General features: G+C 52.6%; 1 protein-coding gene across 1 annotated transcript; it reads right to left on the reverse strand.

The window, feature by feature from the left end:
* Positions 1–598: 598 nt before the first annotated feature.
* CALHM1 (calcium homeostasis modulator 1) lies at positions 599–3,681 on the reverse strand. Its single transcript, XM_036898625.2, has 2 exons — positions 3,130–3,681; positions 599–1,081 (listed from the first exon to the last, which is right to left on the reverse strand). The coding sequence occupies exons 1-2, from the start codon at positions 3,679–3,681 to the stop codon at positions 599–601; spliced, it is 1,035 nt and encodes a 344-aa protein (XP_036754520.2).
* Between the last annotated feature and the right edge of the window lie 8,318 nt (positions 3,682–11,999).

An 11,999-nucleotide genomic window follows, 5' to 3' on the forward strand; every position in this document is an offset into this window, starting at 1 on the left:
ACATACCCTGGCTTCTCCTGAGTGAACCTAGTTTCTGCATCTTGTCTCTGCAGGTGTGTCACACCAGGTGATGTGTCGTGTTCTTAGGGCCCACCTAAGCCCACTCAGCTTCACTCAGGAGACTGGCCACACTCAGAGAACTCCAGAATTCCCCGCCTCTGAGATGGCTGGACACCCTCCCACTCTTGAGACTTGAGCATAAGGATATGGGGGTCCTAAAAATCATAGACAAGAATGGATGCTGGGCCAAGGACATCATAGAACCTGAGAGGAGATAGTGAACCAGGGATGAAGTGGCCTGGGAAGGGCTGGGCAGTTGGGAGCTTGTCCTCTCCCCAGACAAGTCCTGAACCTTTCTGACTAATCCTGCTCATGGCCCTACTGCCTCAGGGCCATCCAGTGCAGTGGCACAGCTAGAGGAGTGAGGTCCATTTCCAGTGCCAAGGTTTCTGCCTCCTGGTCAGGTGAATGTCTGGGCATGTGGGTCTGCTCCAGGAATTGACTGCCCAGCTCCTGCAGCCTTCATTTTTCCATCTGGTTTGGGAGTCAAGAGGGGCGGTGGTCTCAGACCTGTTCCTGCCTCCTCACTTGGCGTGGCTCATACTTTGCTGAAGTAGGTGGCCACCTCCTTGCGTGGAGGCCGGGGCTTGCCCCCAGCCCAACCATTGCCCATCAGTGGCTCCTCCTGGCCCAGCCTCAGGGGTGGCTTGCATTTATGCCAGCTTGTGAGCAGCCTATTCATGGCACCTTGATCAGTGATGCCTCGCAGCTTCTCCCGCTCCTCCTCAGTGCCACCGGCAGTAGCTGGGGCAGGTAAACCAGCAGGGGCTGTGGCTAGTGCCCCGCGGGTGTGACCCAGCTCCAGGTCATGGTTCATGGCCTCGAAGAACTGCTGGATACAGACTTTGGCAAAAGCCTTAGCATGCTCTGTGCATGTTTCATCGAAGAGCTTGCGCTCGATGTCAATATAGTGGGACCAGTACTTGCTTTTCAGGAAGGCAGCCTGCGTGAAGCACGGCCGCACGGAGCGCACGACGAATGCCAGCAGTGTGGTCAGCAGAATGAAGGACCAGCCCAGGGCCTGCAGGAGAGAGAAGGGAGAGCCCGGCACTGTCCAAACCTCCCAAAGTCCTCTCTGTGTTAGGGCCGTTAGGGAAGAAAGCTCTTAGTGGGAAAGTGACTCCACCTCCTGGTCTCTATTTCCTCTTCTGTAAAATGGGTGTGAATGTACCCATCTGATGGAAACAAGATCATGTGGGTAAGACACCTCACATGTAGGCCTGGCACCCAATACACAGGAGTTAACTGGGAATACCTTGGGATTAGGCTGCCTGGGTTTGAATTCTGTCTCTACTACTTAACTAGTTGACCAGGAACAAGATGTTTGACCTTTGTGTGCCTCAGTTTCCCCACCTGTAAGATGGGGCTATTGATAGTATATATCTCATAGGGTTCTTGTGAGGACTAGAAGTGATAATAAATTTAGCACAGCACCTGGTACATAGTTAGGGCTCAGTAACTGTTAGCCACTATTATTATGACAGTAGGCCCTTGCTAACTATGCCTCTTCCTTCAGGAACCTTCCTTGACCTCCCAGGGCCATAGGACCCCTCCTCCTCAGAGCCAAGCCCTCAGGGGTCACAGAGACAAATCGGACAAGCACTCTAACTCTGTGCTGAAGAGCATTGGATGCTGGGGTGCTAGTTCTGTTCTGCCAACAACTCACTGGAGGGAGGGGGCCAGTTGCTCCCCTGGGCTGTTTGACCAACTCAGGATGGGGAAGGTGGGGCAGACACAAATGCCTACGGCAGGGCAGGGTTGGTGAGTAGGGCAGAGCAGACCTCCAGGGCACAGCTGCAGAGTACGTTCCCTGTCGGGTTGGGAGCGATACCCCCTATGCTACCCCAGGAGGGCCAAATGTGAGCCCTGACTGCGTGGATCTCCTGATGTTTCCAGTAAAGCTGGAAATCTGATTTTTTATGAAAATCTCTAGTTTTTAGACGATGCCAACTAATTCTAAAATTGAATTTTGAATTCAACCTCTGAAAAGCATACGAAACATGTCTATAAGCCAGCCAGGCAGCCTGTCCTCTTGGGGGCTTATTTGTTTACAATGCAGTGGTTTAAAGGTCAGGTGAATGGACAGCTGCCCCAGGCCCTGAGGCCTGGGATGATGGCACAAGTGCCCACAGGAGAGGAGGCGCAGGTGTGGGAGGGAAGCAGACTTTGGATTTTACACTCAGTGTGAGATTTCCCTGGGCATTTGGTGGTGATGCCGGCCCCACAGGACAGAGTCCTGGGCTGGATAGGGGAGCTGGGTTATCTGGAGTTGCCAGGGCAGAGTGTACGTGTTTCCCTAGCCCTTGCAGGGCGGGCCCAACTCCCTGCCTCCCTGGCAGCCTCAGCCCACAGGCTATGAGGGCATGCTGCCTGGGCCTTTCTCCCCACACCGCACTGATGGCACGGGAGGCCTGAGAGGCTCAGAGGGGTGAAGGTCCAGAAAGAGAGTGGAGCACCTGCGAGTGGGCTGGGGAGGACCTGAACTCTGGATTTCCCAGGCGATGGGCCCTCCAACCCTGCCTTCAGGCCATGTCCCAACAGTGCACCCCCCTCCCCCAAGCCCTCCCTTCCAGGGGCACCTAGACCCTCAGCTCCCACTCCCTGAGCACCAAGTGCCAGCTAGGGGCATTTGCCAGGAAAATGCACCCAAATGGCCCAGCCACCCACCGGCCTTAACAGTGCCCTGGCCTGGAAGAGGCAAAGGGTGTAAACTGACCAGGCTTCCAAGCTGGAGCTCAGGATGGAGGGTGTGGGCCTGGCTGAGACATCGGCTGTGCTCTGGGGACCTCAGGACAGGGCACAGACCTCTGGACTGAGGTAGCCATAATACTTTCCCCAGGTGGCACTGCTCTGAGAAAAGCCCCTGCCTCAGTTGGGAAAATATGCCCCTTACCCACAGAGCTCTGTGTCAGTGGGGAGACCCAGCCCAGCCAGGGGAGCCCCAATCTATTTGGGAAACATGACTGTGCTCTGAGGAAGGCCCATTTTGAAAGGTGGGTGATTGGGCCCTTCCAGAAGGACCCCAGCCTGTGAGGGGAGTCCCAGCCCAAGGCCACCTGGCCCCCTCACCTGGGAGATGCAGCGCAGGTAACGCACGGCCACCTCGCGGGCCAGCAGCCAGTCGCCATCGTAGATCTCTGGGCAGGGCACCCGGGCCAGCAGGCGGGTGAGCTCGGGCAGAGGTAGGCCGGGCACCAGGCTGCCATTGCCCAGCACGGTCACGGGCACAGCAGTGCAGAAGGCACAGAGGAAGCACTTGCCGTCGAGCAGCGTGACGGCCACCCAGACGACAGGTGCGATGAGGGCACGCTGAGCCATGGAGCAGAACATGTAGCGCAGTACAGCGGGGTCCTTGGCCCGGCGGCCCAGTGGCCGCTTCCACTCTTCTGCCAGCATGGACACGTTGTTGTTCAGGACCAGGCCAAGCAGAAAGAGCACCAGGGGTGGTGCCAGCAGGATGCCAGCACTATAGGCCGCGTTGTAGCCCGGCAGACAGGGGCAGTTGAAGTCGAAGGCTGAATACACCTGGGCGCTGGCCAGCGCCATGATGCCACAGATGCCATTCATGAAGGACTCCTGGTTGGACTGCAGGAACTGGAAGATCATCCGGAACTTGTCCATTGTGCCCCCGCGGGGCCTGGCGGCCTACTCCCACCTCACCACTGCCTTAATGTTGGCGCCCCTCTGGCCCATTCTGCCTCCTGGGTGCCCACTTCATGGCTGAGGCGGGTACAGCTCAGGCCGGTAGCTGAGGTCACTGTCTCTTTGAGGAACCTTCTAGTCAGGTGCTGGCCAAGAGGCTGCAGGTTGGCCAATCCTGTGGGTACAGCCTGGGTGCTGCCCCTCCCTGGCTTCTGTCTTTCCACGGCTGCCTCTGGCGCTGGGAAACCACAAGGGCTGCACCTGGCAGGGACCCATTCTCTGTGGGTGTGGGAAGGGGAGGGAAGGAGGGCTCAGAGACAGGCTGGGAAGACAGGACTCTGGCAGGACTGGAGTTTGGGAGAATCCAGGGCTGCTCCAGAGGCCTGAGTTTCTGGACCTTGTTCCCTAGGCTCCTAGAACCATGTCAGCCTCCTCCTGCCCTTCCCACTGGTACTTCCCTCCATGCTGTATATCAGGGTCCAAGAGAACTCCTCTGCCAGCTCAGGGACAGTAGGCTGGTCCTGCTGTCCTGAGGTGACCGTGGTAGTGCTGGGACGGTGCTGCTGGGGGCCCAGGTGATGGGTGCTGATGGCAGTGGTAGGGATGGTGCTGATGGCAGTAGTGATAATGGTGGTGGTGACACTGCTCACAGCAGGGATGGCACAGGTGGAGGTAGTGCTAAAGTGGCATGGCAGGAGCAAGAAGCCCTGAATTTAAGTCAGAGGATTTGATCTGAGAGGTTGCAGGGACCCTCCCTGCAGAGCAGGGAGCTGTGGCCTTTGCCCATAACGCAGGTGCTTTGTGTCTGGTCTGCTGTGTCTCTCTGGGTGTGTGTGTGTTTGTGGACTTTGGATGATAAATCCTTTCTTGCCTCCAACTCCTACTTCCACTCCCCCAGATCAAAAAAAGAGGGGTGGGGCAGTGGGGTTTCATACCTGGAGCTCAGGTGTTGAGAGAGGAAGCCAGCCAGAGGCCCTCCAACAGCATACCAAAGTGGGGAGGAGGTTTCCTGCCCCCATGTCAGCTCTCCCAGAAGAGCAGTTCTGATCAGATGGCTCCCACCAGATGGCTCCTGTCTGGGGCCAGAGGCTGGGGCTGGGGCTGCAGCAGAGCAAGAGCCCATGGGGCCATCAGATCTGTGTGTCCCTGTGTGTGCCCATGTTGAGTTTGTCGTGGTTTGAGGCCTCAATGTCTGTGCATCTGCATGTGTACGTGTAACCATGTGGGTGCTCTTTGTGTCTGGTGTCCCGGTATAACTGACAAGAACTGGCACTGACGGGGTTTCTGCTGGGTCAGGCCCTATGCCAGGGCTCTACATGCATCACCTCATGTAACCCTCATACAACAATGTGGGGCAGGTGCTACTGTCTCCATTTTACAGAGGTGGCGGCTGAGGCCCAGAGGGGTTAAGTTATGCAGCTTGCAAGTGGAGGAGTGGGATTTGAACCCAGGCTAGGTGGGGGTTGGTAGGTGGAGAAGGGGCAGGGAAGTATTTTTTGGCTTTTCTCCTCCAGCTGAATCAGGTTCTCCTGTTGCACTAGCCTGGGTGGAAATGCTAGTGTGTCACAAGTAGGATACAGGTGAGGAAGGATTTTGCTCCCCTTAGTCCTCAGACTGAGTCTGGTTAGCTGGAGTGTCTAGGCTGGCTCCCCCTGGCAGATCCTTGCTGGGGGTTCCAGAGGGGGGCACCTGCAGGTGTAGAGCAGAATGAGCGAGATCAGCCGAGCCTGTCCACCCCTCGGACATCTATGGCAGCTCTGATGGGCATGGTTGACAAGGGTTCTGAGCTGCTGGCAGAGCCTGGCACATAGCTCCCAGTGGAGTCGGGGGCATGGGAGTGCAGAAGCCCAGGAACTCAGGAGGAGTGTGCTCCAGGAACTGCCTGAGTCTCTGTCTTCTAGTGGACATGGCTCCCTGTTCGTAGCTGACGTTCCCTTGCAATGGTACCCGAGCTGGCCGCAGGGTGCATGCTCTAACCACGCATGAACTCTGCAAATTCTAACTTCAACATTATTTAAAAATACTTGATATAAAATAGTTTCCTTGGATGCTAAATCCATTATTCCTATTATCACAAGAATTTTGCTTACAGTTATTGAAAGCAAACAATGAGTGGTAGAGTCTTTACATACCATTCAAACTGTTGTAAATCTTTGAATGGCTGTAAAATGAGTTTTAAATGTATCCCCTACTTGGGTCAAGACTTTTGTTAACAAATACTGAAGAGGTCACCACTAAAGAATCTTGAGGGGTGGGAGTTGAGCAAAATGGACGAAGGGTCTCAGAAGGTACAAACTTTCAGTTATAAAATAAATAAGTCATGGGAATATAATGTACCGCATGGTGACGCTAGTTAATAATACCATATTCTATATTTAAAAGTTGCTAAGAGAGTAGATCTAAAAGTTCTCATCACAAGAAAATATGTTAAACTATTTGATGTGATGGACATTAACTAGATTTATTACAGTGATCATTTCACAATATATGCATATGTTGAGTCATTATGTCGTGCACCTGAAAGTAATGTAATGGTGCACTCAATTATATCTCAAATTTTTAAAAAAGAGCCCTGAGTAGGAATTGCCTGAGGCGATTTCATGCAAAAAATCTGAGGTTCAAAAGTTGCACTTCCGGAAGCAAGCTCAAAGTTCTCATTTTAAGCAGTCTGGGAGATTTCATTTGGATGTTTTATACCAATTCAGTATTTAATATCTTTCCTAACACTTTGTACAAATCTTTCTTATCATAATTACATAAGACAGAGAAGATGTAATAGTTGTTCTCCACCAAGCTCTCTACTCTATACCGACATCTCCAGATCTCCTCAGCTTTCCCCAGGGTCATGTACCAATAATATCAATGTCTTGATCCACCAGGATGTGAAGAAGGTTAGCAACTTCTGCCCTTAAAGACTAGGGGTCAGGTTTAGGTGCCTGTGAGGGAGAAGGTTGGGGTGACCTCCTGAGCTCCAGCTGAGACCAGAGCTGTGTCAGTGACCACAAAGGCACCCAAGGCTGTGCGGGGAAGGCTCTTTAGCCATTGCCCCTTGAACTGTATCCCTCCTGGAATGTCAACTGCCCATACTCTGTCCCAAGCCCACCTCAAGGCCCTGCCCATTCACTCATTGTTTCTTTCAATGAACAGTCAAGCTTTTTTCTTAGTGAGAAACCATGTCACAGAGTGATTGAGAGCAACCTAACTGATGACCTGGGCTCAAGTGTCAACTCTGCCACACACCAGCCAGGGACCCTGGGAAAACAATTTAACCTCCAAGTGCCACATTCTTCTCATCTATGAAATGGGCAACCACCTCTCCCTCTCTGCCTCTGACCCTTCTGCCTCCCTCTTAAAGAACACCTGTGATTACATGGGGCCCACCCCACTAATCCAGGGTAGTCTCCCCATTTTAAGATTTTTAATATGATTACATCGGCAAAGTCCCTCTTGTAGGTGGCACATTCGTGGGTTCCAGAGATTAGGAGGTGGGCCCTGGGAGCTCTTTATTCACTCTGGTACAGTAGGGGTCTTTGGGAGTGCATTAGGAGTGCTTCATGTCTTCTCCACTTCTCCCCTATAATTTTAGGAGCATGAGTGGGTGTAAATGGCCAGCAGGATGTCACAACCCTGCTCAAACTCTTCCATCATTGGCTGCAAACTCACCAACAGCCACCACTGTGGGATGTGCAACGGCCTCTTCACCTGCTGCCCTCAGGAGAGTTGTCCTGGCACCCACCCCCATGCTGGTGAGCCCCTTCCAGCTTGGAGCATCATGAAAAGTAGCATGCAAAGGGAGCCTTTGGGGACCAGGTGCTGTACCTTTAGGAAAATGCCCAATTTGCATAGGAGAGCATGAGTGTGTGGTGCTTGAGTGGGCGCTGTCCTCAACCAGCGGCTGAGGGAGCACCGCAGGAACAGGGCAATAGAGGCAGGAGCCAGCAGTGTGATGTGGCAGCTGTGTTATCAGAGTATGAGGATATAGTACCATTCTTTTCTGCACTGGCCAAACTGTAATGGCAGTTGTATATTGTGGCAAACAATGGTAGTGCTCACCAAATATTCCATGCGTTTCCTAGCAATTCCCAGCCCCTGTTCTGGGCCGGGTGGAGACATGCTGTTGAGTTCTGGCATAGAACCCTGCCTGCAACCTCTTGCTACTGTCTCTGCTCTTTATCTTCCCTGTCTCTTGGACCCTTGACACCAGTTTAGCAGTTGACTCAGTGCCCCCTCCCCATCATTAGCACTCATCTCCACATTCTGAAGGCTGCTCACAGCACACACGAGGCATTTGGCCAACAGCAAGCTGGCGGTGCAGGGTGACAGTGGTGGACAGGTAGTAAACACTCCACTCGCTCCCTCCTGGGTGGGGATGACTCCGGGGAGCAACTTCCACATAAACTACCTGTACTCACTTCCCTGTCTCAGGATCTGGGGAGCACCCGGTGTCTGGATGGTGGCCTCCCAAGATCGGGGAGCTTCCGTCAGCTGGGTCCCCAAGTGACCAGACCTCCCCCATCCCCTTCCCCGTTTTACCTATCTCAGACTTTGCCTGAGTGAGAAATAGAATTCGTTGTGCTAAGGAATAGACATTTTGGTTTTATTTTGACTGCGTTTATTTTTACATCCCATTCCAACCTGACTAATACAGGGTGGTCAGCCCTATGCACAACATTTTAAGCTGGACACTGACAAACAAGAGCACCCGGAGTCCATTCAACCTCCTAAATGCCTCTAACACGCCGCTGCTCTCCATCTCCACCCTAATTCAGGTTCCACCAGCTCCTGCCTGCCTTCTGCAGTCCACACTGACCCCCATCAAGCTACTCCCAGGCGGTGGATTGTGTGATCTTTTAAAAGTGGGCATTTGATTAAATTACTACTCACTTAATCTACTTCAGTGGCTGAAGTCCAAAATTCTTCACAGGGCCTCTATGGCTGCTGGAGGGCTGGCCCGGGGGCCACAGTCCTCCCAGTGTTCACTCCCCAGCTCACTTGCCTGCTTTCAGCTTCTCAAACAGGGTAACCCCCTTCGCATCCCAGAACCTTTGCACATGCTTTGCACATTTCTAGAATGCTTTTCCCCTTGTCTTCACCTGAGCAATACCTGTTCATCCTTAAGCTCTCGGCTTAATGGTCCTTCTTTAGAGAAGTTCCTGAGCCCTCAACTTAGAGAGTCCTGCTGATGGAGGCTTTCATGGCCCCCGAGGATCATATTCCCTTCACAGCACTGATTAGAGTTTTATGGCCTGTTTTGGAGGGGCTGTTTATTTACTCTCAGGGGCTCTCCCTGGACCATAAAGGCTGAAGGTCAGCATGTGTTGGGCTCAGCACTCTGTTTCTGAATGCTCGGCACAGGATGCCTGGTTTAGTAGATGCTCAGTGAATAAGTGCAGAATGAATGAATACACCAGTAAGGGAACAAAGGAAAGAAGTAAGCCTTGGGCCAAGAGAAATTTGTGAGGGGGCAGGAATTCAGACACAAGTAGAAGACAGCCCTTGCCACTCTGGCCTGGGGCTTGCCTCCAGGGTTGGCGCTGTGAGCAGGGAGGGGACAGCAGTTCATCCTTTATGTGAAAGACCGGGGGTGAGGGAGGTGGTAGGAAGGGGCACGTTCAAGGCTCATTGTTGGCAAACTAATGTCACCTTTGCTCTGCTACCATTTGCCACCCCGACTGTCTCCCATTGCTCTTCTCTAGACCTCGGAGACCCTCTGCCCACCCCACAGCCCCCATACACTCCCCCTGTCAGACCTGATCAAGTGGCAGCACGGACACTTCATTTCATTTGGCCTCTAAGGGCTGGGCAGAGCTGGGTATGCAGCAGACAGATCCCTCACCGTAATATGAGACCCTGGAAGTGGAAGCGTGTTGGTGTGGATATGATTCCTCTACTCCCATCGTACTTTTGGGGTCCTGGTACTCTCCCCCGTACAGAGATGCTGAGGGTCCCTCCCATATCAGTATCCTAAATCTGGGCAGGCTCCAAACCTGCCATCCTTCCTTTATAACCCTGGTTGGAGCAGTGCCAGGATCCTATAGAAATCCACCCACCTGCTTCACTGGGACCCCTCCCTGGGCAAGCAGGCTCCTGCCCTGGGCAATTACCAATGACCGATGCTTTTCTCTCAGTCCTCCCCTTCCGGGCTCTCTCTGAGGCTCTGGATTTATTGCTTATCCTTCCCCCATCTTCAAATTCACTCCCCCTGACATTCTTCTGGACTCCTCACCTCTGTGATTGTTCCTCTTTCTCTCATTTGCTGCCCCTTCTTTCTCCTCTAAAACTCTAAAGGTCTTAGTCCTTCCTCTTCTCTCTTAAGCATCTCTCTCTGGCTGCCCTGTCCATTCCTGCAGCTTAGTTATCACTGCCATGTGGGTGAGTCCCAAGTATCGTCCTTCCTTCTGATCTTGCCTGCAAGCACTGGCCTCAGGTCTCCAGCTACCTGCAGGATAAAGTCAAAGTCCTGAGCTCAACCCTCCGGGCTCCCACCATCTTCCCCTTCCAGTGCAGAACTGCAGCTGCCGAGGTGGTATGCAATGGGGGCTTACACAGCCAAAGCCACACTTCCACTTCTGGGCACACTCTCTGCCTTGCCCAGCCGGCCACTGTGTGTCTTAGAAGAGAAGCCCTCTGTTCAGGGTGTGGTCAGAAGTGCTATCACATAGAGTTGCCTGAGGCTTGGGGAGTGAATTTGGGCATCTGCTCTCCTGGGATGGGGGATCTTTTGAAGCAAGTGCAAGCCTCCCAGCTGTGTCCCTCACTCCCAGGTTGGCGGGCATGTCCAGACATTTCTCTCTTACTGGATGAGGGCAAATGGTGATGTGGATGGACAATGGCAAATAGGTTTTGGGGTTTGAAACCACATCATCTGGGTACTGAAGAGGGTAGGGATGTTTTCGAGGGCTTTCAGGAGCTGAGGATAAAGAGAATGTGTCACTGGATGTGGGGCTCAGGGAGCATTTCTTGGTGGGACTCATTAGAAGTGTCCTTAGCTAAGGTCCTTTGCCTGTGTCCAGCTGGACCACACACTCCTCCATTTGGTTGTTTGCTCACTGGCTTATGTACCGTCTCCCTTCCAAACTGGAAGCTCCCTTAAGATAGGACTCTGTCCTGCTCTCTGACACTCTAGGCATTCCATCAGTGTTTGTTGACTGAATACATGAAACATACGGTGCCCCTTTCCCAATTGTTTGCCTTTGTTTTTGCTGTTTCCTCCCTTTAGGTACTCTGTTCCCCTCCCCCAGTCTCTCTCTGCACTAGTAAAACCTGCAACCTGCAAGACCCATTCAAATGAAGCCTTCCGGATCCCCTGGCTTACAGTCATAGTTCTCCATGTTCAGTCTCTGTGGCTCACAGCTTGCCTCTATTATATCACTTACACTTTTCACTTTGGATTGTAATTATTTCTGTCCCCAGCTCTGTCCCTCTATTAACAGTGAGCTCCTTGAGGGCAGGGCTTATAGCTGTGTGTTCTCTCTTCCCTATTCCCTGGCAGCAGGGGCTCAATAAGCACTCAATATAAAAAGGTAGGAGGACTGACTGAAAATTATGGATTGTCAGTGGCTTTTTACTGGTCCAGATGCTCCTTCCTTGCAGCTCAGAGTGGGACCTCTGAGCCTCCTTTCCCTTGGCTGGGCTCACCTGTGTTGATTGGGCCATTGCCAAGGTTCCCTTCCTCTCTTCCTCCCAGTCCCTGCTAAGACTTTGCCTAAATTTTGCCCCACCCTGGTGCCATCTCAAACATTTGCATGGCCTGACCACAGCAGTGTAGCTCAGCTGCACAGATTGTCTGGTTCTACAAGGTCCCTTGGCACAAGCCCAGGAGAGCAGAGATTGCCTGATCTGGAGGGGGCTGGGCTCCAGGGGATGTTCTGGGGCTGCTGCATTGCCCCAAAGCCCTGGGGACCAGGAAAGCATGGGGTGGACCCATACAGACCCAAAGAGCATGGTCTGCATGTCTGTGGTCACCATCTGTGCTGAATGAGGCACTAGCAGGATGTGTATATATGTGTGAGTGTGTGAGTGTGTGTGCCCACATGTGCAAGTGGTGAGTGAGTCATCAGGGAGGAGCAGAGGCCCAGAGGAGCTCACAGACTAGATCTTCCTTAATCCTTCCTGTATGAGTAACAGTTTTTCCAGCAAAATTTAACCCTGGTGTTTTCAACAGTTTTCACCCTGAGCCAGACCCCATACCCACATGGCCCAGAGAGTTTTATTTATTTATTTTTTTTTTATTAAGGTATTGTTGATATACACTTTTATGAAGGTTTCACATGAAAAAACAATGTGGTTACTACATC

This window comes from Manis pentadactyla, chromosome 8 (genome assembly GCF_030020395.1).
Source record: "Manis pentadactyla isolate mManPen7 chromosome 8, mManPen7.hap1, whole genome shotgun sequence".
NCBI lineage: Eukaryota > Metazoa > Chordata > Mammalia > Pholidota > Manidae > Manis > Manis pentadactyla.

Bases quoted from the DNA above. Each gene is read 5' to 3' on its own strand.
- CALHM1 (XM_036898625.2), bottom strand. From the start codon at position 3,681: ATGGACAAGTTCCGGATGATCTTCCAGTTCCTGCAGTCCAACCAGGAG. The intron at 1,082-3,129 runs GTGAGGGGGCCA...TCTCTCCTGCAG, and splicing joins ACCTGCGCTGCATCTCCCAG to GCCCTGGGCTGGTCCTTCAT.